Below are 27,863 nucleotides of genomic sequence, written 5' to 3' on the forward strand. Positions count from 1 at the left end.
ACAAGCAGGGGGAGTGGAGGAGGGAGAAGCAGGCTTCCCACGGAGCAGGGAGCCTGATGTGGGACGCGATCCCAGGACCCTGGGACCATGACCTGAGCCAAAGGCAGACGCTTAACGACTGAGCCACCCAGGCGCCCCAAGCCTCACAACTCTTTAAGGAGGACACTAATATCCCCATTTTTCATGTGAGGAAACTGAGGCTTGGTGAAGCCATTTGCCCAAGATCTCATAGCTGATAAGGGCCTGCACCGAGTTTCACGCAGGCTCCTCTGAGTTCAGAGCCTGCGCATCCGACCACTCCACCCACCTGCTCCTCCATCGCCCGCTGTCTTCACTCCCTGACCCGTCCGGGGCCCTGGCCCCCCCCTCCCTAGTCTAGTCCCCTCTCTACACCAGGGGAGGCACAGCAGGCCTAAAACTGGACATCCCACCCGGGAGAGAGAGGGGGCTCTTTGCAGCATCAGTTCACAGATTTCAAGGTGCTTTCTTGCACAATTTTCTTGTTTGGGCCTTTAAAGTAGCCTTATGAGGTAGGATTGAAATGTTTTTATTATCATCCCATAGAAAAGGAAATGGGGACTCAGAAACATGATGTAATTTGCTCAAAAGGGGAGCTGGGTCCGACTGCTTCCCGACTCTGTGATATTCCCTCCTCCCCAGCCTGGCCTGCCTTCCTCCGGCCTGGGTCACATGCTCCTTTCTGAGACAACGGAGAGGCCACCAGGAGTCTTGAGCACAGGGGCCTGCCTCCCCTCGGAGAGTGCAAGACCCAGCTGTCCTGCTGCTCAGGAGCCCCTGGAACTGGCCCCCAGAATGAAGGGGGTCTTGGGGATGAGTGAACACGGCTGAAGGAGTGGCTGGTACAGGAACCGGCCTGGCCCCCTTCCAGGGCGGTGGTGGCAGCCAGGGTTGCGGAGGGAAGGAGATGTCTTTGGAGGCATTTCCATAGAGGCAGTGGCAAAAGTTCCATCTCAGAATCCTTGACCTCTCAGCAGAGGATGCTGGTCCAGTCCTCTCCGGGGTTGGCGACTCATCCATGGGGGCACTCACACTGGCAAAGCACCGGCACCTTTTGTAACAAGACAGAAGGAGGCTCCTGGCCTGACATGGAGAAATGGATCCTGAGGAGGCAACACGACAGAAGCCAAAAACTATTTGCCTCAAGATGCTCCCTGCAATGTTACCAAGGCAAAAAAGTGGGGGGAAAACTGCTAAGTATCCAGTGAGCCATTCTGGCAATCCACTCCTTGGAATCTGGTGGTGTCGTGAACAGCATGGAAAAAGGTTTGTGGTGAAAAGTTGACTCTCCATCACACTGTGTCCCCTAAGGATGACTCACTGGAACAGTCTCTCTTGGTCCCAATGCCAGGAAACTCTGTGTGTCTCTGGTGCAGCTGCTTTGCTTTTATCTTGAGTTCTGCGTATCTGTCAGCTGATCACATTTCCCTTTTAGCTTTGACTGTCAGGAAGCTCCAAATCAAAGTGATGGCCCATCTCTCACAACTGCGTGGCAGGGATTTTGTACATCAGTATCACCCCCGAGCTTTCTTTGCTTTGCTTTCTCCCAAGAGGTCTCCTATTTATTAATAATCTTGTTGTGTCATAGGCTGTATTTGTCAACTATTTCAGAACAATGTTTTTGGAATGGGATGGAGTAGAGAGGAGGAAGAAGAGGAAAGAGAAAGTGAAATAAAAGAAGCAGAGAGGAAAATGGTTTTACTCTAACATTCCCTTCAGATTCAGCCAAAGAGCATCAATTCTGTGATATAAAAGGGTTGACACCTTACCCGGTGGTGTTAGAAACCTCTCAAATGATCGGTCAAACAGGAAAATGCAAAATAAAATAATGGGATGTCACTTTTTACCCAGAAAATTGGCAAAAATTAATTCTGACAATACCCAGCATTAGCATGGATGAACACTAACAGACCCTTCCATGTGGTACAAACTGGCTAATGAGGCAGACGTTTGGCACGTGAAGATGCACATGGATGGGGCTCAGCAATTACACACCCAAGTAGACTGTAGAGAAGCTCAGACATGGGCACAGAAGACCTTATAGGATGTGTTTGTTTCAGCATTATTTGTAAGAGCAAAACTAAGGAAACATTCTAAATGTCCCCAAAAGGAGAATGAAAAGTAAATTGTAGTCTAACTTCACAATGGAATATAATATAGCAATTAAAATGAATCAGAACTGTGTACTGCTATGGACAAAGCTCACAACATAATCTTGAGCAAAAATAGCAAACCGCAGACGTTTGTATGAGCTTGATTCCGTTTCTATAAAGCTTAAAATGGCAAAAAAAAAAGTCTTATATCTTGTTTATGGGTCAATATGTATGCCTTAAGGGTATAAAGACATGAACGGGAACAATGACACCCGAGTCGGGACAGCTAGAAGAGGAAGAAAAAGGTGATCAGGGGAGGGTTGCTGTGGGTGCTGGGTACACACCTGTGGATTCTATCATTATCGATTCTTTTGGGTATAGCTAAAATATTTCATTAACACAAAGAAAAATGGTGTGGACACTGCCGTCACAACTGGGTAAAACATTCTGCCTCCATCAGGACAAAGACGGGAAGTGAAAAACTATGATGTTGGGGCAGTAGGGACCGGGGTGCGCATAACAGCAATGTCCCGGTTGTTGTTAGAGGATGGGAAGGCGTTGGCTGTGATGGGACCTCTCTTGCAGGCTTCGTGGTCCAGGGCTCCAACGGAGAGTTCCCCTTCCTGACCAGCAGCGAGCGGCTGGAGGTGGTGAGCCGAGTCCGCCAGGCCATGCCCAAGGACAAACTCCTGCTAGCCGGCTCTGGCTGCGAGTGTGAGGCCACAGTGCTCTGGGCTCTGGGGGTGCTTGGGGGGGCCTCGGAGTGGGGAGCCAGGCTCCTTGGCCCTGGGGCTGGTTCAGTCCACCGGTTCTGTCTCTTCTGAACCCCTTGCTTGCGCTGCCCTTCGGCCTCCTGCCCTCACCCACCGTGGCCCGTAGGGAAGACTCCCTCTTTCCTCCTATAGCCACGCAAGCCACTGTGGAGATGACTGTGAGCATGGCCCAGGTTGGGGCAGACGCCGCCATCGTGGTGACCCCTTGCTACTATCGTGGCCGCATGAGCAGTGCTGCCCTCATTCACCACTACACCAAGGTGGGTATGGGGTGTGGGCATGGGGTTGGGGCCTGGGACCGAGAGGAGGCTGCCTGGGGAGAGAGGGCAGCTGGGGGTCGAGGGGGGAGCTTCCTTCCCGTGAATGGCAGCCGTGGGGACAGGGAGGGCTGCCGCTGGGCCACTGGCCAACCACACTGTGTGGCCGTTTCCTCACCTCTCAGTTGGGAGGAGTGACCCGGTCTTCCTCACGGGGTCCTTGTGAGGACCGAGTTCCATTGAAATGCAGAGGACTTAGAGCTGAGCCTGGCACATAGAAAGTGCTCATGAAATATTATTATTATCGCTTACAAGCAGGGAACATGGCACTGTGGCCCCTAGTGCAGGAGGTGGGCGTGTCCAGGCGGCGCCAGGGCCCCAGGCCCAGAGCTGGCAGTGGTGGGCAGTGCCTCACACTCCATGGGGCCCCACTGCCTCTCCTCTCTTCTCTGCCTCCCTCAGGTCGCTGACCTTTCCCCAGTCCCTGTGGTGCTCTACAGCGTCCCAGCCAACACGGGGCTAGCCCTGCCCGTGGATGCAGTGGTCACGCTCTCCCAGCACCCGAACATCGTGGGCATCAAGGACAGTGGCGGTGACGTGAGTGGCAGCGGCTCCCGGCTGGGGCTCCTTCCTCGTGCCCTGGGCCATCAACTTCGGGGTGGCTCTGGGACCCGCTTCAGTCCTGGGCTCCTCTTGGGGTCTTGCTGTTGTGTGGGCTCTCTGGGGCTGGGGCGCTCATCCCCGCCCTCCCCAGCCCCCATCTCGCTTGGTGTTGGAGCTCTGGGCACGGTTCTCATGCAGGTTTGCTGTTGCAGGTGACCAGGATGGGGCTGATGGTTCACAAGACCCGGAGGCAGGATTTCCAGGTGTTGGCTGGATCGGCTGGCTTCCTGCTGGCCAGCTACGCCGTGGGTAGGCCTCCTGCTGCACTCACACTGTCGTGGGTGGTACAGCCAGGCGCCCCCTGCTGAGGGCTGGGGCCCGGTCTGCAGGGTCCTTTTGCCAGCCTGCCTGCTTGGAAACCTCAGAGTGCAGCACGCTGCTCGCTTGTCTGAATGTTGGGTGCTTCCAAGTGACCTTTCCGGGCAGAAGAGGGTGGCTGTGTATAATCCTTGGGCTGTAGCAGGGATGCCCAAAGTTTGTTCTAAGTCCCGAGCTCCCTGCTTGGTTAACAAATTTAGCCCCTCTAGTCTCACCCTGTAAATCATTCTCTGAGGATAGAGGCCTTGGGGCCTTCCTTCTGGTCCAGGAGTCTGTTTTCCCCTCCTCCTGGTGCCAGGCCAGAAGGAACTGTCAGACCTATAGGGTTGGGCTGGGGAGCTTCAGCTGCCTGATTCTGTTCCAGTCTAGGATCCTAGGAACATCACCGTTAAACCAACCATGCCGGTCTGTTGTGGGTCGGGCTCCTTGGGTTCAGGTTGGATTTGAGCCCTGGATCGGGGAAGAGGGGAAGCATCTGCTCCCTTTGGCTGAAGCCGCAGCAAGGCCAGATCTGCGTTACTTGTCTGGTGCTGAGGGGGCAATGCTGGTTCCTGGCCTCTGGTGTCCACAGACTTTGGCTTGCTGCCTGGGTCCTTGCACATCTCTCCTCTGCCACGTCACAGTCTCTAAAGTGCAAGGGTAGAAGAGGGTACCCACTGAAGCCTTGTTCCCGAGGGTGGGGCAGGTGGAAAGAGCACAGGCTCTGGAGGTGGGGCGGGGGAGTGGGGAGTACTTACTGCCAGGCAGGGTATTCAACCTCGCTGGGCCTGAGCTTCTACTCTGTAAAGCAGGGAGGTGTTGTGAGAACGTGTGAGAATGTGGCCATGTTGTCTGCTAGTTCCTGGCATAGAGTGGGGATCCATAAATGGCAGCTATATTAGCTCATTCCAAATTTCCCACTCTCCATCTTGAGGCCACTGTGCTTAGGGTCACCCCTAACTAGCCTTAGAATCACATCATAGGCTGGCAGAGTGGCAAGGCCCCCCAGGATCACAGCCAGCCTGTTTTCATTGCCCAGATGAGAACAAAGAGGACCGGGAGGTCTAGGGCTTGGGCAAGTTCACGCTGCCAGTGGGAGGAAATGTCTGGTCTCCCGACTGTGTCCAGGGCTCTTTCCACCCCCCCCCCCCCAGCGCCGTCCCAGGCCAAATTCACCAGGAGGCGGGGGGAGATAAGATTTCAGAAGAACAAGGTCTTCCCGCTCACTCCACCCCCTTCCCGGACTGATGAGTCAGGGGGCTATTAGGGGATCATGGAAGTGTCAACTGGCAGGTGGGACTTTACTCTGGGAGGTGTGTTGGGGGGTGCAGGGAAGGAACTGTCCTTAAGTTAGCCTTCAGGCTCTGTTCCCTGACCTTCAGCCTGTGGGATTCTACTTCAAATATGCTGGCAGCTTTTCTCTCTGGAAATCTGTACTCTGGACTCACAGAGCATGCCTTGGATATGGCCAACCAGTGGCATAGAAATCCACATCCTCTCTCCCCAGAATAAGAGGTGCGGGGGTGCAGGCTTTGGAACTGCCCGAGAGAAGAGGCTCTGGCTGATGTTCTGCATCTTACTCTGGGGTAGGAGCTGTGGGGGGCGTGTGTGCCCTGGCCAATGTCCTGGGGGCCCAGGTGTGCCAGCTGGAGCGACTCTGCCTCACGGGGCAATGGGAAGATGCCCAGAAACTGCAGCACCGCCTCATTGAGCCAAACACTGCGGTGAGCTCCCAGCCAGTGACCCCAAGGCGTGTGTGTGTGTGTGTGTGGGCTGGGGGGTGTCTGTGTCCTCATTGGGGCAGGAGCCATGGCAGGCACAGGGGTCCCCACATAGCCTCTTCCCTTTCAGAAAGTCCTTTTAGAGAACCTCCCAGTGTGGGAACTCCAACCACGACTTCAGACAAAGTTGAGCCCTGTTGGTTGTATTGGAATTCATTTAGGGAGCCAGTTAAAATTCTAATCCTCTAGACCCAGGAATAAGCGTTGAGACAAACAACCTGGCTGATTGTGGTGACATAAGTAATCCCGGGACCTTACCTAGAGATGCACTGCCTGGGGAGAGTGAATCATGGGACTTTCCATCAGCTTTATAAGGAGTCAGATCCCGGAAAACAGAATGATTGGGAATAAAGGAGGAGTTAGAAGGTTGGATGTATTCAGAGCCCAGACTTCCCAGGAGAGTTTTGTCTTTAATAATCTTTTCTGCAGTCAGGTGGTGTACCCCAATTCTGTATTGAGCAAGTCAAGGAGAAGAGCTGAGATGGAATGCCTGTCAAGAGCCCAGCAGTGCTGTGCAGAGCCATATTGGGGTCTGAGGCAGGAAGGAAAATGTGTGTTCTTAGAGACACATTTGTATGTGTATTTTATTTTATTTTATTTTAATTTTTTTAAAGATTTTATTTATTTATTTGAGAGAGAGAATGAGATAGAGAGAGAGCATGAGGGGGGGGAGGGTCCGAGGGAGAAGCAGACTCCCTGCTGAGCAGGGAGCCCGATGCGGGACTCGATCCCGGGACTCCAGGATCATGACCTGAGCCGAAGGCAGTCGCTTAACCAACTGAGCCACTCAGGCGCCCTGTATGTGTATTTTAAATTAAACTTTTAATTTTGAGATAACTATAGATTCAGATGAAGTTGTAAAAAATAATCCAGGGGCACCTGGGTGGCTCAGCCGGTTAAGCGTCTGCCTTTGGCTCGGGTCATGATCTCAGGGAGACTGCTTCTGGCACTCCCCCTGCGTGTGCCCTCCCACTCTCTCTTTCTCTCTCTCTCAAATAAATAAATAAAAATCTTAAAATAAAAAAAAAAGAAAGAATACAGAGAGAGTCCATGTACCCATTCCCCAGTTTCCCCCAATGGGAACATCCTACAAAATTACAGTACAATATCACAACCAGGATTTGGACTTTGATACAGTCCAGATATAGAGTATTTTTATCACCAGAAGGATCCTTCATGTTATGCTTTCATGACTACACCTACTCACCTCCTGCCCCCACCCCCTCCTTAACTCCGGCAACCGCACATCTGTTCACCATTTTTATACTTGTGTCAGTTCAAGACTGCTATATGAATGGGATCATTGGGTCTCTAACCTTTGAAATTGGCTTGCTTTCACTCTGCAGAATTCTGTGCAGATTCATCCGAGCTGTTGCATGTAGCAATAGCCCGTTTCTTTTTATCGATGAAGAGTGTTTCACGGCGTGGCCGTGCCGCACTGTGTGTAACCGTTCACTGGTGGGAGGACAGCGGGGTCGTTTCCAGTTCGGGGCTATGAAAAGCTGCTCTGAACATTCATGTACAGGTTTTTTCGTGACTGTAAGTTTTCATTTTTCTGGGATAAATACATAATTCGTGGGTCATATGATGATTGCATGTTTAGTTTTTTAAGAAACTGCCCAACTGTTTTCCAGAGTGGCTATGCCGTTTTGCATTTACATCAGTGTAAATGTATGACTGACCCATTCTCTGCCTCCTCACCAGCTTTAGGCATTGTGACTATTTTTTATTTTAGCCATTCTGATAGGTGTGTAGAAACATTTCATTGTGGCTTTAGCTTGCATTTCTCTGATGACTAATGCTATTGGACGTCTTTTCTTGTGTTTATTTGCCATATGTATATCTTCTTAAATGAAATGTCTGTGTATGTCTCTTGCCTATTTTATAACTGGATTTTTTAAAAGATTTTATTTATTCATTTGTCAGAGAGAGAGAACACACAAGCAGGGGAGCGGCAGGCAGAGGCAGAAGCAGATTCCCTGCTGAGCAGGGAGCCCGATGCGGGGCTCAATCCCAGGACCCTGGGATCATGACCTGAGCCAAAGGTTGCTTAACCAACTGAGCCACCCAGGGGCCCCGGATTTTTTCTTTTTACCCTTGAGTTTTGGAAATTCTTTATATCTTTTAGATACCAGTCCTTTGTGAGATATGTGGTTTGCAAATATTTTCTCCCCATCTGTAGCTTGTCTTGTCATTCTCTGAACAGGTCTTTTGCAGAACAAAAGTTTTTAATTTTGATGACGTCCAATTCATCAATATTTTCATTTACATTTATATTTATGCTTTTAATATCAAGTGGAAGAAGGCTTTTTCCTGGCACTAGATTGTGAGGATTTTCTCCTATTTTTTTTCCTAAAAGTTTTATAGTTTTACATTTTTTTAATGTAAAAAAATTTTTTTTAAGTTTTTGTTTTTGTTTTTGTTTTCGTTTTTTTTTTTTTTTTTTTTGGACAGAGAGAGAGAGAGAGACAGTGAGAGAGGAAACATAAGTAGGGGGAGTGGGAGAGGAAGAAGCAGGCTCTCCGCCAAGCAGGGAGCCCGATGTGGGCCTCCATCCTAGGACCCTGGGATCATGACCTGAGCCGAAGGCAGACGCTTAATGACTGAACCACCCAGGCGCCCCTAGTTTTACGTTTTACAAGTCAGTGACCCATTTTGAGTGCATTTTTGTATGAAGTGTGAGACTTAGGTGGAGGTTCATTTTTTTTCGCTTCTGGATATCCACGTGCTCCCCCACCATTTGTTGAAAAGATGATCTTTCTTCCACTGAATTACTTTTGCACCTTTGTCAAAAATCAGTTGGGCATATTTGTGTGGGTCTATTTCTGGATTCTCTGTTGCTCCCATCATCTGTGTGTCTATCTGCAAAACCACACCAAATTATTCTAAAGTTTATATGGAAAGGCAAAGGAATTAAACTAGCTAAAACAATTTTGGAAAAAAATAACAAAGTGGGAGGAATTAGTCTACCTGGTTTTAAGATTTATTATATACCTACAATAATCAAGTCTGTGTGGGATTGCAGAAGGTATTTTGTCAAATGCTTTTCTGCCTTGATTGATATGATCGTGTGATTTTTTTTTCCTCTTTAGCCTGCTAATATGCTGAGTTATATGGATAGTTTTCTAATATTGAACTAGACTTGCATCCCTGGAATAAATCCCACTTAGTCATGATGTGTAACTCTTTTCCAACATTGCTGAGTTCCATTTGCGAATACTTAGTTGAAGATTTTTCTGTCTATATTCATAGGAGATAGTAGTATATAGCTTTCCCCTTTTTTTGGCGCTGCCTTTGTCTGATTTTGGTCTTAGGATAATAATAGCTTCATCAGTTGACTGGGAAGTATTCCCTCCTCTATTTTCTGGAAGAGACTGTGTAGAATTGGTGTTAAATATTTTTTAACCATTTTTTAGAATTCTCCAGTGAGATCATTTGGGCCTGGAGATTTCTTTTGGGGAGGGTTTTTTTAAATTACAGCTCGGGGCACCTGGGTGGCTCAGTCGTTAAGCGTCTGCCTTCGGCTCAGGTCATGGTCCCAGGGTCCTGGGATCGAGCCCCACATCGGGCTCCCTGCTTAGCCAGGAGTCTGCTTCTCCCTCTCTCACTCCCTCTGCTTATGTTCCCTCTCTCGCTATATCTCTGTCTGTCAAATAAATAAATAAAATCTTAAAATAAAAAAATAAATTACAGCTCTGCCCCCGACCTCTAGTGACACCTCCCTGACTAGAAGGGGTAGGAATGCCTCCTTACTGCTTCCCACGTGGCCACCACTGACATTACAAATATGTCTGGAGGGGGGTGACCTCCTTCGGTGTGGGCAGTGGCGTGTAAGCTCTGATCTTCCTCACTGGGCCTCTGCTGAGACCATCCATTGTTGCGGGTGAAGGGCACTCTTTACTGCCAGAGTGTGGGGGTGGTGTAGAAGTTCTGGCTCCCAATTCAACCTTTGCTGGCCTGGGTGGGGATGGGGCCACAGCTTTTGCTGGGGTGCCTGGCTGGAGTAGAGTGGTGATTGTCTTAAAGTTTTCCATTTTTGCTAGGCTGCTCCTTCCTGGTCCTTGGCGTGAGTCAACAGGCTTTTGTTGGGGGCTTGTATTATCTGTACCCATTGGCATTTTGAGGTTGCTGGCTTCTTAAGCTTCAAGTTGAGGCCAGGGAACTCACCGCTGTGTTCCTTGGGTCCTGAAGTCCCTAGTTTGTCTTCCTTCTCTCGACCTTTCAGAGTCTTAGGTTTGTTTGTTTGTTAAGATTTTATTTATTTATTTGAGACAGAGAGAGAACATGCACGAGCAGGGCGAAGGGCAGAGGGAGAAGCAGACTCCCCACTGAGTGGGGAGCCCGATGTGGGGCTCGATCCTGGGACTCTGGGATCATGACCTGAGCCGAAGGCAGCCGCTTAACTAACTGAGCCACCCAGGCGCCCCCTTATGTTTGTTTTTATATAATGTCCAAGGATTTTTAGCTATATTTGTTGGGAGGAATAGGGAAAAGTACATCCATTCCATCTTCCTGGAAGTGGAAACTCTAAGTATTTTTCCTCCTTCCCTCCCTTCCTTTCTTTCTTTTTCCAACCTCAAGATTAAGAGTTGCAGGCTTGGGGCGCCTGGGTGGCTCAGTCGGTTAAGTGGTTAAGCGTCTGCCTTCAGCTCAGGTCCTGATCCCAGGGTCCTGGGATCTAGCCCCGCATCAGGTTCCCTGCTCAGTGGGGAGGTCAGGTTCCCTGCTCTGCAGGGAGCCTGCTTTTCCCTCTTCCTCTGCCTGCTGCTCCACCTGCTTGTGCTCTCTGTCAAATAAATAAATGAAATCTTAAAAAAAAAAAAAAGGAGTTGCAGTCTCTACCAACTGAGCCAGCCAGGTGCCCCTCTAAGTATTTTTCTAAATGGTGATTTTTGCCCCCCATAGAACATTAAACTATTTGAAAAAATATATTAGAAAATTAAAAAGTAGGTATATTAAAACAGCATTCTTTTAGTTTTAAATATTTTATCTACATTAAAAACATAATTTATTATAATTTTACTTCCCTGGCTTGAATAGAAACAACCTCATCAAAAAATTTTTTCCTGCATCTACTCCTAGAAAAACAAAAACGAACCAATAAAAAACACACAGAACATGGATATAGGGGCACACACTTACTTTTGCTTCTGGGCCATAATACGGCAAGGCACGGTTCCGTCGGATCCTGTCTTTTTTTTTTTTTTTTTTTTTAAGATTTACTTATTTGACAGAGAGAGAGAGAGTACAAGCAGGGAGAGCAGCAGGGGGAAAGGGAGAAGCAGGTTCCCCACCAAGCAGGGAGCCCGACGTGGGGCCCCATCCCAGGACCCTGGGATCATGACCTGAGCCCAAGTCAGACGCTTAACTGACTGAGCCACTCAGGTGCCCCTGTCGGATCCTGTCTTTATTAAAAACATTGACACTTTGTTCATCATGGATTTTTTTTTGCATTGATTTCGATTTTTTTTTTTTTAAATATGGCACTAAATATTACTTACCTGGATGACTGATTTTTTTGGCATCCCCTCAAATTTTGCATCTGAGGTGATAGTCCCAGGCTAAGCAGTAATGTTTTGTTTGGGTAAAGTGGTGGGCTCTAGATCTCTCTTACAGCTTGTATCTTTACCTCAAAGGAGCAGATTAACTCAGCTTTAGAGAAAGGACAGCTGAGGAGGCAAGCACGAGTCTCCCTGGATGTGGAGGTTCTCCTGGGATAGGATGCCCTATTAATAGGATGCAAGAACGGCAGAAGTGAGGGCCATTCAGCTGAGCCCCATCAGGGCACAGCCTGTCTGGTATGTACCAGCCTCTGCACCGGGGTGGGGCCTCTGCTCTCTACGCCCACCCACCTGCAGAGAGAAGGTTCCAGAACAAACATACCACCAGGACAGGAAAAGGAGCAGCTTTTAGGTCTCTTGGGGTCTGGTCTTATAGTGGTATTTTTCTCATTTGATTCTTGTGACATGGGGTAGGTGTTGTCATCTCCTCATTTTACAGATGAAGCTGTGGGCTGCCCCTTGGGAGGAGAGGATGCTCGCTGCCATGCTAGTTCCCCGCATGCCATCCTGCCTTACTCTTGACTCAGTGCCTCCTCATGTGCCAACTCTGGGCACACATTCAGGAATTCCTGGAACACCTTTCTGCTGCCTGGGCTGTCAGCTCAGCCACCCCAGGAGCAGCTTGATGTCACCCTATTGCCCTGCCCTGCTCGAACACAATGTCCTTCCTCTGCCTTCCCACCCAGCTGGCCTCCTGCCCTGGCTATATTTAGGACTTTCCATGGTCTTTACCGCAAAAAGCATTCAATTATTTCTGTGGGTCTGGGGAGGGGGCAACTCAGAGTTCCCACACACCTAAGGTGGAAGGCGGCTGTTCTCTAGGTACTTCTTATTCCCATCCTCTCCCCTAGGTCTTTCTTTTTTTTTTTTAAATTTGATTTCATATGGATTTTTTTTTTTTTAGATTTTATTTATTTATTCATGAGAGACAGACAGAGAGAGAGAGAGAGAGGCAGAGGGAGAAGCAGGCTCCCAAGGAGCAGGGAGCCTGATGCGGGACTCGATCCCAAGACCCCGGGATCATGACCCGAGCCGAAGGCAGACGCCCAACCATCTGAGCCACCCAGGCACCCTCTCCCCTAGGTCTTTCATACCCCACTCTGGTTTTGGGTGAAAAGCCCAGGTTATTAGGACATCATGGCTGGGGCCAGGCCTAGGAGGCGGATGGCGTATCACTCATTCCAGGAAAAAATTCCCTGGCCACTAGTGGTAAATAGTTAGTCGTCAATCATTCATGAATATCAGTGGCTTGCAACTTTTTTACCCCAACCAACCTCTTTTTTTATTTCACCCTTCATGAAGCCCATACTTCTAAGGTTTTATCTTCCCTCCAAATAAAACTTTATTAAGTAATGATTACATTCCTAGTTTTTAGGTAGTCAAAGATTCATCTAACACTTCTGATCAGCATGAAATAACCAGTTGCTATGCCGAAGACAAAGAAACTTGATGCTTCATTTTCTAGAAAACCCCATGCATGATTTTAAGTTATCACAATAGCTTTAGGCCTGGTATGCCCTGGCCCTAGGTCCCTGTGAACTGGGCTGCAGACCCACAGCATTGCTATCTTCTCCCATCCCAGCTTGATGACTGAATGCTGCTTTTCTCCTCAATGGGGTGGATTTTCCTCCTAAAATCCAAGGAGGTGACTTCCTTCCTTAATCTGAGTTGTTGGCATCGTATTCTCTACTGCTGACCTGCCTTCTGGTCTCTCAGTCTGAATTTCCAATTGACTGTGGTGTCACCGATGTGGTAAAGTTACTCTACCAGGGGAGGCGGGGAGGAACCCTAACTTTCTGAAAGTGACACCTGTGTCCCAGTCATGTGTATGCAGGGGTTCCCCAGTTTCTTCTAACAGGCCCTGCTTCACAGGTGACCCGGCGCTTTGGGATCCCCGGGCTGAAGAAGACCATGGACTGGTTTGGCTACTATGGAGGCCCCTGCCGAGCCCCCTTGCAGGAGCTTAGCCCCACAGACGAGGAGGCGCTGCGTATGGATTTCAGCAGTAATGGCTGGCTCTGAGGGCAAGGAGAGGACCCGAGCCCATCTCAGCTTCCTGCCTTGTGCCTGCAGCTGAAGAGGCACATGTGGGTACGAGCCTTCAAAGCCTGTTTCCCTACTTGAGTCCTCTAGGTGGCCTCTTCCAGGCTCTGCCATGCATCCTCATTTCCTAGTCTCACAGTCCCATGACTGCTGGCATTTGTACCCTAAACTCTGCTCTCTAGAGACCCTCAGTCTGGGAAGGAGCAATTGCTTGTCCTTCTACTGTGCCTTCCTGTGCCCTGGGACGTGACCAGGAGCCAGAGGGCAAGAGCAGGGGCGTACTGGGCACAAGTAACATCATGTATTTTACTGATGGGACGGCTGCTTAGACTTGGCTGGACACACCAGAGCCCAGCACAGTGCAGCGGGGAGCCAGAGCTATTCTTAAGAACCTGACTCCTTCCAGGGAAAGTGGTGGGTTCGGAAACCTAATCAGAAGTGTCACTGGCCTTTGAAAGGCCCCCAAGCTGCATTCCAGACACAGTGCCCTTTCCTAAATCCATTTTGATCCTCTCATATTCTCATCTCTTGCGTTGATCTCAACCGTAGAGAGCACGAGCTGACCCAGGGGCTTGCCAGAGTTGGTAAATAATGACCCCTGGTGGATAAATGTTACATTCTAGGAGACTTCTAGCCAACCTAGGTCTGAAACATTAGGGAAGGAGACTTGGTCTAAGACCTGGCCATCCTCTTGCCTTAGGCACTGTGCTTTCATTGTTAAAAATAATACTTTGTTCTTGCAATAAAGTTGAATAAGTGAAAACGGTGTGGCCATGTACAAATTGACACCTCGTTGCCATGTAGGTCTCAGGTTTCCTGCCTAGATGTCAAGAACCTTCCTAGAGGCAATTTAACCTTCAAGGTCTGCTTTCTCCTAGCTCTGGGAGGCCCTAAGAGTCCACAGCAAACGAGGTATTAGATCAGTGGTGGCCTAGGGGAAAGGCTTGTTGAAGTTCCGAATGGGAGGTAGGAGGCAAAAAGTTTCAACTGAGATATTTAGAAACACTTCAGCACATTAACCAAAAAGGCTGCTTTCTCAAAAAATGTTTAACCTTATTCAGTGATACTTGACTAGTGGCAGTAAACCAGAGATGAATGTTTTAAAAATTACTCTGGCTAAAAAGAAAGGTAAAGAGATCCTTGTTTAGGGCAAAGCCTAGAGGAGAGACTATAAAAGGTATCAATCTTCAACTGAAATTGGCCATCTGGATGGTACTGAATCTTGGGGCTTAGCACCTGGGCTCTTCTCACAAGGCAACGTCCAGAAGATCTGGGCTCAGAGGAGAATCCAGCTTAGTGACAGGGCAGAATTTAGGGCTCGGGAGGCTGGTCAAGTACTTAGCCTCTGGGCTTAAATTAAGCAGGCCTGGGTTTAAGTTCTTAGATCTGCCCCTTAGGGACGATGGGACCTTGGGCACTACTTAAGTGCCCGATCCGATCTGTAATTTGGGGATAGTAACAGTTCCTTTCTCTCAGGGCTCCATAAGATCACGCATGTGAAGGGGTTAGCGTGGCAGGTGAACACTGCACATTAGCTCAGTTGGGGAGGTACTGTTGCAGAAAAAGGGAAACCCAGGCAGGAGTTGACTTGCCCAAGGTTACCTAGCAGGTGTGACAATAACTGGTCTCAGGATGTGGGCACTTTGGACACTCAGGACAAAAGAAGTACGGTGGCAAGTGATTTGGAATCAGAAAAACCAGGATACAAATCCCACCCAACTCTGCCACTTCCTAGTTTGGGCAACCTGAGCCTGTCTGATTTAAAAGAAAAAAAAAAAGCTCCTGACTTACAGAGGTTTTGAGAATTAGGTACTACGTAGTAAAGTGTGCAGTGTCAGTTCCAAGCCCCCATCTGTGATGAACTTTTAGAAACACCAAATGGGTTGATCCATGATGAGGATGCAGAGCAAGAGTCAACGAAGTATAGGCAGTTCTGGTGATTTGTTTATTCCCCATAAACACTTGTTTCTACAGTACAACTCAGAGAACAGAGGCACACGGCTATAATCTCCACCACAATCTGCTGTTGAGGAGACATTCAGTGTGAGGATAAGGGGCTGGGAGTGGAGTGGGCATGTCTGGGTTCTGGGATAACTGGAGGCCTCCATGATGAACTATGCAGGGATCCTAACCGTCCAGATCTCACCCCCAGGCCTGAAGGCCAAGCTTGTGGTGGAAGAGTTAATAGGAAACCAAATGTAAGAAGCCAAACTCTCTTTTGGTTCACTTCGGTCCTAGGATGGGTCCAATTCTCCCCAAGCTCCAAGGGGTTAAGGTGGGTCTGACCTACAGGTCCGCTGGGAAGGGGCTGTGTCAGCCCAAGCCACCCCTAAGAATTCAATTACTCCACGGTAGGGCCTTAAGTGGCCCAGAGATGCCTGTCCTCTGCCCCAGAGTAAGTAACAAATACACGTTATGAGATGACTCCTCGTCTCAGTTTCTTGACTATTCCCCAAAAGGGATCCTGTCCCGTGTCTAAGGAAGGAGAGAGGCACAAATGGGGCACAAGTTAGCTGCTGGAACTCAGGTAAGGAAGACAGCTTGTACAGTCAGGGGAGAGGGAAATCGCACTCTTACCGTACCCTTCACAGGGGAACAAGCAGACACAAATACCAGCTTGGGGAGACAAAGTGGAAGGCCTGGAGCCATGAAGCCAACCAGCAGCCAATGAGGGGGTGACACAAGGAAACGCTCTGGCTTTGACTTTCACAGGACTGCGGAGCTGTCTAAGCCACCCCTATGTTTCTCCTTGTTTCTCCAGGGTAGCACAAAGCACTGGCCCTAACGTGGGACCAGGATCATCTGCCCCCGGTACAGGCAGAATGAAGAGATTCTGCCTCCGTCGGCAGGAAATCGAGTAGAAGCAGGTCTGCACTGGGTGACCCGAGGCGTTAGGGACACAGAATACCAACTAGGGAGAGAGGCAGAGACAGAACTGGTGACCCTGCTGTGGGCCGGGGGGCCAGAATCCTCACAACTTTCGTCACTGAATCCCCACCAGGCAGGTGAGGGGGCATGTCTCCGGGCCTCTGCTCCGTTGGCATTCTCCTCTCCTCTCCCATCTGGTTCATGGATTCGCCTCGAGGGCGTCACGGGGCCTGCGCTTTGGCCTGTGCCTGGGAGCGGGTGCACGATGCCCGTCAGGCAGTGAGATTTCTGGCCGACTTGGAGGCACTCTGGGCCCGCTGCACGACCGCGGAGCACTTCTCACGCCGCAGCAGCTTGTTGTTCTCAAACAGACCTTCGTTGCGGGGTATTCCGTGAGAACCATCAGGGAATGTCAGCAGGCCTTTGAGGGGGACAGAGGCAATATGGGACTGACAAGGGCGTGCGTGACTCAGAAAGCAGCTTGGTACCACGGAGCGGCAGGAAGGAAAACCTGCAGCTCTTACTCCTGAGAGCGGGAGCACTGGACGGGTAAGTTCAACAGACCAGCGTCAGAGCCTGGTCACTAGGGATTGGTAGACATCCCCGAAAGCATCCAAGCTAACAAGGTGTACTCCCCCCGCAGTATGCTCCCCCCGGTCGCCCGTCCTGCGGGGCCATGACTTACCAAAACCGTCTACTCGGCCATTTTTAAATTCCCCTTCAAATGTCATGTTGTCATGTCGAATGAAGACTCCGACGCCATTAAACTTGCCCTGGGCGAACTCCCCCTCATACCTGCAGAAACATGAGATGGGAGAGGCAGGGTGGGTAGTGAGCTATGGAGATTCACTGGGAAGCAGCTACCAGTGAGTGTTACTTATTAACGCCAAGGCGCTGAGCGGATTCTGCTTGTGTCAGAATCCCTGCCCCCATACACCCCATTCCCAACTGGCAGAGGAGGGCCAGAGAGCATGTGTGATATGGGGCTCTAATCTCAAGGAGGTAACACAAGACAATGGCAGTCGGGTGGAAGGTCACTCGGCTCCTTGCCATTTCAAATTTTAGAACTATTTATAAAGTACCTAATAAAAGAACTGCTTTCTTCTTGCCTGTTTTCAGAGGGCCTGGGCCAAGCTCAGGTCTGACCAGCTATTTAATCACTATCAAAGCTGAGAAAGGAATGACCCAGGACTTACCTTGAGCCATCGGAGAAGGTCAGTACTCCGAAGCCATTAAAGAGCCCATTCTCAAAATGACCCAGGTAGATGCCACCATCTGCAAACAACAGTTGACCAAAACCATGTCTGCGGCCTGAGCAAAGAGAGAGACGGTTGTCAGGTTGGGATGGGGCAGCTTCAGGGACCCCCCGCTGCCTAACATCCCTTGTCTTTCGTCACCTGATGCACAAAGCAAAGAAGAGAAGCAGTGATGTTAGCTGGGCAGAGAACTACTACCCAGAGTCAGGCACCAGGAAAATCTGGCTCCTGGGACCTTCCCACCTTGTCACAAGCATCAGATGTGGAGCAGGTCTCTCTTGGTATGAGTAAGAGAGCGCTGAAAAATAACACTAGCTACCAGAGCGCCTTCACTATGTGTTAGGCACTCTTCTGAGCACAGTATTTATCATCCTATCTAATCCTCATGACGTTAAGAGGTAGGCACAGTACTATTATTATTCCCATTTCACAGATGCAGAAAGCAAGGCTAGGAGAAGCTAAATCACTTACTCACGACCACAGAGCTGTTGAATGGCAGAGCAAGAATGAAAAATGCAGCAGGCATCCTGGCCGGACAGCCCTCACCACTTACTTCTGTTGCCTCTCTGCGAGAAAACAGTGCTACACGGCACTGTGAAGCTAGGGAGCAAACCTAACCGGCTGACTGTCAACACTGATTCGGGCTTTGTCCCATCAGTAGGGCTGTACTTACGCATTGAACTGACCAGAAAACAGCAAGATGCGGGAGGAGCAATCACATCTTTCTAACAGAGTATGAGGGAGTTCTTCCCGGGGATAGAGACCGCCTGGCAGAATGGCACCTCTAATGGGCCAGATTTGAGGGGACAGCAGGTGTTGGGGAGGCAGGAGAAAGGCAGGGGAGGTACCGAGCAAGGTCATATCCCATCTGCCCAGTTTCTCCTCTCAGGGCTCAAGAATTCATGAGCTGTAGGGATCTAACGTGAAAAGAATGGGGTGAATGTCGAAATGGTCTAAACTTCTCTTCACTGGCACAACGGTAGGAAGTCAAGGCTCCTCGGGGCAGTTTGTGGCTTGCTAGGATTGGCCCCACGAGGCTTTTAAGTGGTCAGACTGTGTTTCTCAGGCTCTGAAGAATTTCACCAATCCTGTGACTAGATACTTCCAAATGCAATGAGCTGTCACAGGAAATTCAAGGCAATGACTGTCATTTGCTCTTGAGTACCTATCTGTCCTAATTTCCAGATCTTCCTTAACTTTTTAAATTCATCGGAACCAAGTCATTGCAATGAATTCTGTACTTTCTAGTTTGTAGGCACTCAAAATAATTCATTTTACTCTCCCTGGTACATGAGTATTTATAAAAACAATTCCCAAATAATAACACAAAAGGATAAAAAGATGTTAAGACACTTTATATTCCGAAGCAGAAAGATTTAACTCATTGCTGGAGATTGGGCAACCAATGGCATTTTCTAATTCCTTTATTTAATCCTAAAATCAAAGCAAAGGAAAGGCACTATTACTATTCAGATTAAATCCTGGAATTAGACATGAAGACTCATCCAGTTGACTTCTACAGCCTGATGTATCTGTCCTACAGCCAAATGAAGTGTTCATCACTGGATCCCGGGGGGGGGGGGGCGGGATGCTCTCACCTTCCTTCCACTCGCCTCGATATTCTTCCCCACTGGAGTAGGTGAAGGAACCTTTTGTCAGGGTCATGGTGACAGCGTACGGAAGAAAAGGATAATGACTGCAGGAAACAGGGGTGAGAACCAGAGTCACAGGATGGCTGGAGGAAAGGCTTGCAAACCAATTTTGCAGATACATTCTATCAACTAACCGGCCCAGTAAGTATATATTACCTTGGATACATTTAACAAACATACCCACTTCTCCCCCCACCCCCGCCCTCATCATCACCACCTCTGCTCAGGCAGTCTTATCCTCCTACTGGTTTTAAAGGTCATCAGCCTGGGGCGCCTGGGTGGCTCAGATGGTTAAGCGTCTGCCTTCGGCTCAGGTCATGATCCCAGGGTCCTGGGATCGAGTCCCGCATCGGGCTCCTTGCTCAGCGGGGAGTCTGCTTCTCCCTCTCCCTCTGCCTCTTCCTGGGCTTGTTCTCTCTCTGTCTCTCCCGCAAATGAATAAATAAAAATCTTTAAAAAAAAAAAGACTATTTAAAAGTTATCAGCCTGGGGTACCTGGGTGGCACAGTCGGTTAAGCGTCCGACTCTTGGTTTTAGCTCAGGTCGTGATCTCAGGGTCTTGTGATCGCTCAGCACAGAGTCTGCTTGGGATTCTCTCTCTCCCTCTGCCCCCCCCCCCCCCCCGCCCCGCAACTCATGTTGTTTCTATGTCTCTCAAATAAATAAATAAAATCTTAAAAAAAAAGTTATCAGCTAGTTCCTATTATCTATGACCTGGGATAGAAATTGAGGATTAATCTACAAATAAATTTGCTTGATAGCTACTATGTGTTTAGTTGATATATAAAATACAGTCTCTTCCTTCAATGAGTTTACAGTCTAGCTGGTAAGACTAATAACTGAAACACAGAACAATATGAGAGATAATGTCATTAAGTGCCAAACTGGATGGCGGAGATGAACAGAGACAAGGGCTGGGCACAACTGAAAACAAGCAGTCAAGAAAGCAAAGGGCAGTTGCCCATGGAGAAAACCTGGGGAATGAAAGCACAAAGAGCTATGTAAGCTGGATGTTCAGTGGGAAACTAATAAGCTGGGTTTTACTGCAGTGGAAGGTTTATTTAAGGAGTAATAGGAATTAAGTTTGTCTAGGTACTCAGAGGAAATCTGAAATCTGAAAAAAGACCTCTCAGATTTAAATCCAAACTCCGTCATTTCATAGATGGAGAAAGAGAAGTGAAGAGCTAGTCTGTGGCCGGGCTGGACTAGTGTCCCAGCCTCCTCTGACTGCTGCTAGTTCTTTTTCTCTTGTATTGCACGCTCTGCTTTTCAGGTCCGGCTACTCTAAGGAGACCTTGGAAAGCTAGGCAGAAGAGTTTACAGCTAATAAGGCAGGGGAAAGACGAAAGCTCTGGGAGCTTATGAACAGGCACAAAATATGAAAGCAGTGCTTACGGGAAATGAACGTGGCAGCAGGAAACAGGATGCTTTGGAGCAGCAGAGCCCACAGCCAGAAAAGCTTGCAAGGCGGGGGATGTGATCATTCAGGAGACTGTGAAAATGAGCACAAATTGCTCTCCCTCTGCTTGTGCCCTTGTGATGTGACATGGCAACACCTCCATTAACAGGCACTTTATTCCTCCACCCACTCGGTCTGGGTGGGTAGAGGTTTGGAAAGTGCTCGTCCACACGGAGCTTGCCCTCTCACTGCACTTGGAACTATCCTGCCCCCATGTGGACAAGCCCGGGCGAGTTGGCTGGTGACAAGGGGTCATGTAGAGCTGCTGTCCCAACTGCCCACAGATGCATGGGTGAGCTCCGGCATGACCAGCAGAGCTGCTCCTGAGCCCAGGTCCAAATTACTGACACACAGAATGACGGACTAAATACATGGTGGTTGTTTTAAGCCACTATGTTTTGAGGTGGTATGTTATTACCCAGCATAAGCTAACTGACAGACCCAGGTACGAGATCGTAAGGCCTGAACTAAGGGGATAACAGTGTAATGGGAGCAGAAGGAAGGAGTGGCTATGACAGAGATATTATAGAAAAACAAACAACCCAGTAACATTTGGAGACTGGCTAGGTATGGCTTCACGTGTGCAGTAAAAGAATGCTTGTATTCAAAGATATCCTAGGGGTGCCTGGGTGGCTCAGTCGTTAAGCGTCTGCCTCCGGCTCAGGTCATGATCCCAGGGTCCTGGGACTGAGCCCTGCATCGGGGCCCCTGCTCAGCGGGAAGCCTGCTTCTCCCTCTCCCACTCCCCCTGCTTGTGTTCCCTCTCTCGCTGTGTCTCTCTGTCAAATAAATAAAATCTTTAATAAAAAAAAAAAGATATCCTATAAGAAGGGGGTTAAGATACCTAAAATATCATTAAATACGAACAGAGACAAACAAGCATTTGACATATTTTTACAAGTGCAATCCCTACTTCTTATTTAATTTCCAGGTCTGTTTACTCATCTCTTCATCTTTCCCAGATCTAAGCAATACATTTTTGCAAGTGACTGTGACAATGCAGAGTCCTAGGCCCACACCCAGATCTACTGAATCAGATTCTGTAAGTTAGAGCCGGGGAATCTACAGTTTTAACAAGCACATCGTTGGATTGCTACACATTTGAAAGTGTGGGGACTACTACTCCAATAAACAGATAAACTATGTGTGAAAGTTCTCTGATCTATAAATCACTATTGAAAGGTCCCCTGTTATTAATAATGAACCTAAAGGGGGGCGCCTGGGTGGCTCAGTGGGTTAAACATCTGCCTTCAGCTCAGGTTATGATCCTAGGGTCCTGGGATCGAGCCCCGCATCGGGCTCCCTGCAGCAGGGAGCCTGCTTCTCTCCCCTCCCCCCTGCTCATCCGCTCACTCACTCTCTCTCTCTATCACTATTTCTAAAAGATTTTTTATTTGTTTGACAGAGAGAGACACAGCGAGAGAGAGGACACAAGCAGGGGGAGTGGGAGAGGGAGAAGCAGGCTTCCCGTGGAGCAGGGAGCCCAATGTGGGGCTCAATCCCAGGACCCTGGGATCATGACCTGAGCCGAAGGCAGATGCTTAACGACTGAGTCACCCCGTCATCCCAAATAACTAAAATCTTTAAAAAAAATGAACCTAGAGGAGTGACTAGGTGGCTCAGTCGATTAAGTGTCTGCTTTTGGCTCAGGTCATGATCCCAGGGTCCTGGGATGGAACCCTGCATCCGGGCTCCCTGCTCATCCGGGAGTCTGCTTTTCCCTCTCCCTCTGCCCCTCCCCACTCCCTTGTGCACTCTCTCTCTCTCAAATAAATAAATAAAATCTTTAAAAAAAATGAACCTAGAGTCTAACCCTCAAGCATCTGATTGAGTTCCAACAGGACAAGTGCACCTCTTCTTCAGAGCATGGGGGCCAGGCCTGGAGGACCAAACAGGAGTGGATTTTTAAATCCCTGAGGCCTGATGCCAACAGCCAGCTTTCTTCAAGTCCCAGAGAAGCCCAAATCACACACAATGTTAACGGTTGTATTGCTGTTTCCATTATGGAACATCAAGATGGGCTTACAGAGAGTAGGTTCCTTGGTACAAGAGGGATCTGGCACATTTGATACTAAAATGGTGCTTTAAATGTTCAACTAAAACAAGATGTACATTAGTTTGTATTCTCCAAATTGTGATGGTAGACGGGGCTGGGTTATTTATACTCCAGGTCAGCCAACACAACCCTCTGGAATCAACTGAGCTAACCCCAGAGAAGCTATTTGAAATATCTTTACAACAGCAACTAACAGGAATTGACTCCTTCCTGTGTGCTATCAGTGCTTTTGAAATACGTAATCTAATTTCAGCTCACAACTTTATGAGGTGGGTAGTACTATCATTTCCACTTTACGGGTGAGGGAACTGAGGGGTAGAGAGGGTAAGTAAGTTCGCCAAGGTACCCTAGCTAACATGTGCAAGTTAGAAGCAGAGACTTGGGGGTCGGCCTCTGGGGCCCATGCTCCTAAGCCCCATCCTGTCTTCCTACCCCACGTGCCTCCCAGTGTAATACAGTGGCATGTGGGCCCAGGAGCGCCAACGCCGAGGCTCCCATCTCGGTGCACTGTGTAACTTCGGGAAGCTTACTTAAATGCCTCTAAATCTTGGTCTCCTCCCCTGTAAAGTGCAGAAAATATACCTACTTCAGAGAATTGGCATGGTTTAAATTAAATAAGATACACTGGGGTGCCTGGATCGCTCAGTCGGTTAAGTGTCTGCCTTGGCTCTGGTCATGATCTCAGGGTCCTGGGATCAAGCCCCACTTCGGGCTCCCTGCTCAGTGGGAAGCCTGCTTCTCCCTCTCCCTCTGCTTGTTCTCTCTCTCAGATAAATAAATAAAATCTTAAAAAATAAATTAAATAAGATACATGAAAGTACCTAGAACACCACCAGGCCCTGTCCCTTAAATATTATTATTTTCCTCCTTCCAAAATAGACACCTCAACTCACACATTCACTTACTGTAATGGAAATTTCTCTAAAGTCTCAGTATAAAAATGCTACCAATATAATTCAAATAACATTTGGAAAAAAAAAATCAGCAATTTTGCCTGAGGTAAATTCTAAGGTGAGAGAAAGTAAACCACAATTGCCACTTGTCTGTTTTTTATGGCCATCCCATGGAATATTTTAATTTTGGCCTATGTCATGATGCTTTTGGATATAGATGCCGTGAGCCCAGAAATGATCTGATGTGCAAACAGCTGGGCCTGAACAGAGCGGGGCTCAATCACATCTTCTGGGTCCTGGCCCTGTCTCAAAGCTCTCATTTCCTCCCAGCTATGAGGACAGATGAGTCCTGAGAATCCCTGGCTCTCACCCAAACAGGGAGCAACATTCATTTCTACCCCCATAATGAGGCCAGCTTGGGAAGCTCTTCCAGTGATGTCTGGGAGCCCCTCTCACAGCTCCACCAGGGATTTTCTCGCTGTTGCTACTCAGGAGCTCCATGCCCAGGCTCTCTCACATAGCAGAAGATGTCCCGAGGCAGGGATCATTTTCTTCTTGTCTTAAAGCCCCTGGAAAGCTCTGGGGCTGTGTTCTCTGATGGAAGACGCTGGTACCTGGTGTGCCATCTCTGCTCCACCAATGTTCCACAAGGTCAGCATCCAAGTTCAGGCTCAAGCCTCTTGTTGTCAGCCCAGGATCAGTGTGCCTGGGGTAGAGGTCAGCATGACTCCACTGCAAATACAACATTAATGAGGGGAAGAGAAGCAGTTTTCCATCGAAACTGCAGAGGAAAACTCTTTCCAGTCCAGAAAGGCTTTGACAACTATAGGCCGTCTTCAGCTCTTTCCAGAACTAATGAAGTCGGCATACTAAAAGTCAGCTTATGGAACAAATCTGAAATATTTCATTCCTTCAAAACAAGTCAGAATCTTAAAGGCTGTATCTTACAATAAATCTTATCACTAAACAACGATTCCAAAACATAAATACAGAATCATGATTTATGCAGGGAGATGATAAGATAAGGGCATTTCCTTTTGATGTCTGGCAGCTGTAAACTTGTCTTCACTCCGAGGTCTGGGAAGGAGTTACTGCGGTGCCTCGTAGGAGTCAGTCTGACTGCCCAGGGGCTCAGGGGCAGCAGACTCCAGCATCTGTTTACTTTTTCTTAAGGCTATGTGAAACTTCCACATAGTGGCATCCCACTTGTTTCAGAGGGACCAACAGAAGGTCCCTGAAAGAAAGGGAATGGCGTTTCTCCAGTTTGAAGACTATCTTTGGACAAAGTACTAGTCGGCCCCTCAAATTGTAAAACTAGCCACTCTTGGTATGCTGTTAGCTCTGAGGAAATAGATCCTAAAGTTTTTAAAGATGTCAATGAACCTGAAAAGATCATCCTCTAATTACCAAATGTGGCAGATTGTAATTTCCAAAGACACTTGCAGTAGTATCTCCTGTATTATGCGTTCTATAATTTGACCTTGCCACTGCCCCATCAAAAGGTGGAGTCTAACTCCTCTTCTTTGAATCGGGGCAGGCTTGTGATTGCTTCAACCGATAGAACACGATGGAAGAGATGGTGTGTTCTGAGGTCAGATCAGAAAAGGTGATGCATCTTCCCTCTTGCTCACTGGTACGCTTGCGCTTGGAGACCTGAGCCACCACAGAAGAAGTCTTAACTACAGTGGGGCTACCGTGCTATGAGGAAGTTGAGCCACAAAGAGCCACATGTGTTGGTGCACCAGTTGGCAATTCTCATCTTTGAATCAGCCTACCCCAGGCACCAGCTGTGAGCAAAGGAGCCTTCAGATGATTCTAGCTCCCAGCCACTGAGTTGGCATCCCACCTAAGGTAGCATGGAGCTGAGCGAGGTCATCCCCATGATGCCCTCTACAAATTCCTGATTCACAGAATCTGTGAGCATCACTTGGTTGTTTTAAGCAGCTAAGGTTGGGGTATAATGTTATACAGCTATAGTAACTGGAACATCATCTCTCCACCTAACCCTGCCACCTCCTCTCTCATTTGTTTTTCCAAAAGTACATTTCCATTCCTTTCTTTATCTAGGGAGACAGAGCAAACTCCCTTCAATAGTTGCTGGTCAACATGATGTCCATTCCCAAGAAAACAATCGGAAGTGCTAACTAAAGGACACACGTGGACTCTATGGGTCTCAGGACATGGTTGAACACATTTGACTAGAAACTTCTACCTATGTCCAAATAATTGGTACTGTTACCACCTGGGACAGTGATTTTCATTTATGACTTCTATAATTAGCCTGCTAAGTAATTGTCAGCTGTACAGCCACTGACCCAAAAAGAAATCATGGTCATTGAGACAAGTCTAGTTTAATACAGGATAGCCGGCGCTGATGAAGACTGAAAACCCAACACTTTAAGAAGGATGCAAATCAGTATTTATATCAGTTACCCAAAAAATCTTCTTAAAGAGAACACGTAGCCTAGGAATTTAGGCTTCAGCTATACATATGGAATCTAGTCACAAAACCAAGAAGATTCAGGCTTTTAAACAGATACCCACCCTTTCTGCTCTTTTGATAGATAGATGGGTTGCAAAGGATCAATCCAAACATTTATCTAAAAGAAAATGACTTTTGTCCCGGAACTGAATATACTATTGGTCAGCACAACAGACTACATCCCTGCCCTCTTTATTTTCTCCTCACCCAGACATTTCCAAATAGAACTTGGAGACAGGAATGTTAACTTTTGTTTCCATTCCATTTGTCTTTTTTTAGAGTTTAGAAATCAAACTTGCTACAAAATATTTATGCATTCAAGATGTCTTCTGTTCAAATTCAGAGGATTAAAAACAACAACAAAAAAGCTAACATAAAGAGGAACAGATTTTCACTTTAAGAATATTGCTTTGAGGCAGCCAGCTTTCCCTACATATACCTTTACATTGTTCCTCCAAAGCCTCCCCAGAGTATGAACGTCTTGTCAAAGTTTTCTTAATTATAAAGAAAGCAGTCTTAGGCTTTTAGAATCCTAAAGAGAAGAAAAGGAAGACTTTGGTGAACAAAAATTAGGCTTGTAAGAAACCTAGAACAAAAAGTCACACATTCCTTTTAAAGTGTTTTAAATGAGCTTGAAATAACTGTTTTTCTTATAAGTCTACAAGTCTTTTTACTATAAGTCTTCCTTGAACTCGAAAAGTAAAAAAAAAATGTTTTGCTACTAGATAAAGGTCTTATTTAGGAAGACTGGTCTTATTTAGGAAGACTATGGGACTTTAGGGAAAGTGGGAAGAAAATCCTGACACCAGAAAGAAGATTAAAAAAAAAAAAAAAAGACTTGAGGGTGCTGAGGACTGCCATCCTATTTCATGAAAAAGGAAATGCCTGGACCGAGTTCTAATAAAGCCGAGCTACTCCTGCGGATACCTATGCAGTTTGGAGATGCTACCCAGGAGGCGTGCCACCATCCACTAATTGACGCATCCCATTCCCCAAGCCTCGTTGTGTGGGACGTCTCTCCACCAGAGTGTGAGAGGCGGGCCCGGGCCAAACAAAGCCCTAGACCAACTAACATTTCCTAGTCGATCTCTCACCCCGTTCTTGCATCCCAGCACCGATCTTTCCCTCTACCCAAGCTCCGCTCTACCGCCTGGGCCAGGTCTCTGCTCACACTGGTCTGCCATCCCCTCTGGACGCAGCCCCCACCCACCCGCTCGCCAAGTCGGGTACCGTGGGCTCTCCCTGGCCTCGGCCCCAGCGGTAGAGACCGGAGGCCCGGGCTCGGCACCCCACCGGCCCCGCCCTCTGGTCAGCGCGTCCTGGATGGAGTCACGATCCCCAGCCAGTCATCTCGGGATGGGCTCCTCAGTCCCTTCCTCACCAACCACACCCTCCTGGCCCCCTCCCTCCTGCGCTGCCGGCCAACCTGAGCTCCGCCTTTCGGGATGACAATCACGCCCAGACGCGGGGCTCCAGCGGCCGGGACGGCGCCTCCGCCGGGCTCGCCCCTGCCACCAGCCTCTCCCAACACCTCCACCAGCGCCTGCCCCACTTGACGCCGCCATCCCGGGCGGCCGCACTGGGCGCAATTCCCGCTGCCCATTGGCTGTAACCTAGGCAACCGGGAGCAACGCCACTTTCCATTGGCCCAGCGCGGACTCTGCGCCATCTTTGTGCGGGGCAGAGTGTCTCAAGAGCTCAGGTCAAACAT

The 27,863-nt window shown here is 48.5% G+C and overlaps 2 protein-coding genes across 11 annotated transcripts in view; one reads left to right on the forward strand and one right to left on the reverse strand.

Annotated features, from left to right (window-relative positions):
- The window catches only part of HOGA1 (4-hydroxy-2-oxoglutarate aldolase 1), a 22,054-nt gene extending 7,784 nt beyond the window's left edge, over positions 1-14,270 (forward strand). Inside the window, exons 2-7 of one of the 4 annotated variants that reach the window (XM_027587941.2) lie at positions 2,697-2,825; positions 3,017-3,144; positions 3,604-3,738; positions 3,957-4,053; positions 5,692-5,825; positions 13,316-14,269. In XM_027587941.2, the coding sequence (XP_027443742.1) occupies positions 2,697-2,825; positions 3,017-3,144; positions 3,604-3,738; positions 3,957-4,053; positions 5,692-5,825; positions 13,316-13,465 (773 nt within the window). In that variant the 3' untranslated portion in view covers positions 13,466-14,269. Of the gene's footprint in view, positions 1-2,696; positions 2,826-3,016; positions 3,145-3,603; positions 3,739-3,956; positions 4,054-5,691; positions 5,826-6,311; positions 6,427-7,228; positions 7,754-13,315 lie in introns of those variants that run through there. The other 3 variants (XM_027587943.2, XM_027587942.1, XM_027587944.2) reach the window with 3 other exon arrangements.
- A 1,121-nt stretch (positions 14,271-15,391) lies between these two features.
- MORN4 (MORN repeat containing 4) lies at positions 15,392-27,751 on the reverse strand. Of its 7 annotated transcripts, XM_027587998.2 has the most exons (7): positions 27,579-27,751; positions 26,592-26,684; positions 24,285-24,402; positions 19,209-19,306; positions 17,551-17,665; positions 17,040-17,149; positions 15,422-16,775 (listed from the first exon to the last, which is right to left on the reverse strand). In XM_027587998.2, the coding sequence occupies exons 4-7, from the start codon at positions 19,273-19,275 to the stop codon at positions 16,627-16,629; spliced, it is 441 nt and encodes a 146-aa protein (XP_027443799.1). In that variant the 5' UTR covers positions 19,276-19,306; positions 24,285-24,402; positions 26,592-26,684; positions 27,579-27,751; the 3' UTR covers positions 15,422-16,626. The 7 variants fall into 7 exon arrangements, with proteins under 7 accessions (XP_027443780.1, XP_027443799.1, XP_027443803.1 ...); XM_027588002.2 differs by lacking the exon at positions 26,592-26,684; XM_027587994.2 differs by lacking the exon at positions 24,285-24,402.
- Positions 27,752-27,863: the final 112 nt, after the last annotated feature.

The sequence above is a fragment of the Zalophus californianus genome, chromosome 15 (assembly GCF_009762305.2).
Source record: "Zalophus californianus isolate mZalCal1 chromosome 15, mZalCal1.pri.v2, whole genome shotgun sequence".
In the NCBI taxonomy this organism is placed as follows: Eukaryota; Metazoa; Chordata; class Mammalia; order Carnivora; family Otariidae; genus Zalophus; species Zalophus californianus.

Excerpts from the sequence above, each read along its gene's own strand:
- MORN4 (XM_027587974.2), bottom strand. The coding sequence starts at position 20,746 with ATGATCACATCCCCCGCCTTGCAAGCTTTTCTGGCTGTGGGCTCTGCT. Across the intron at positions 17,150-17,550 it reads ACCTTCTCCGATGGCTCAAG|GTATGAGGGGGAGTTCGCCC; the intron begins GTAAGTCCTGGG and ends ATGTTTCTGCAG. Across the intron at positions 16,776-17,039 it reads TGGCCGAGTAGACGGTTTTG|GCCTGCTGACATTCCCTGAT; the intron begins GTAAGTCATGGC and ends TCCCCCTCAAAG.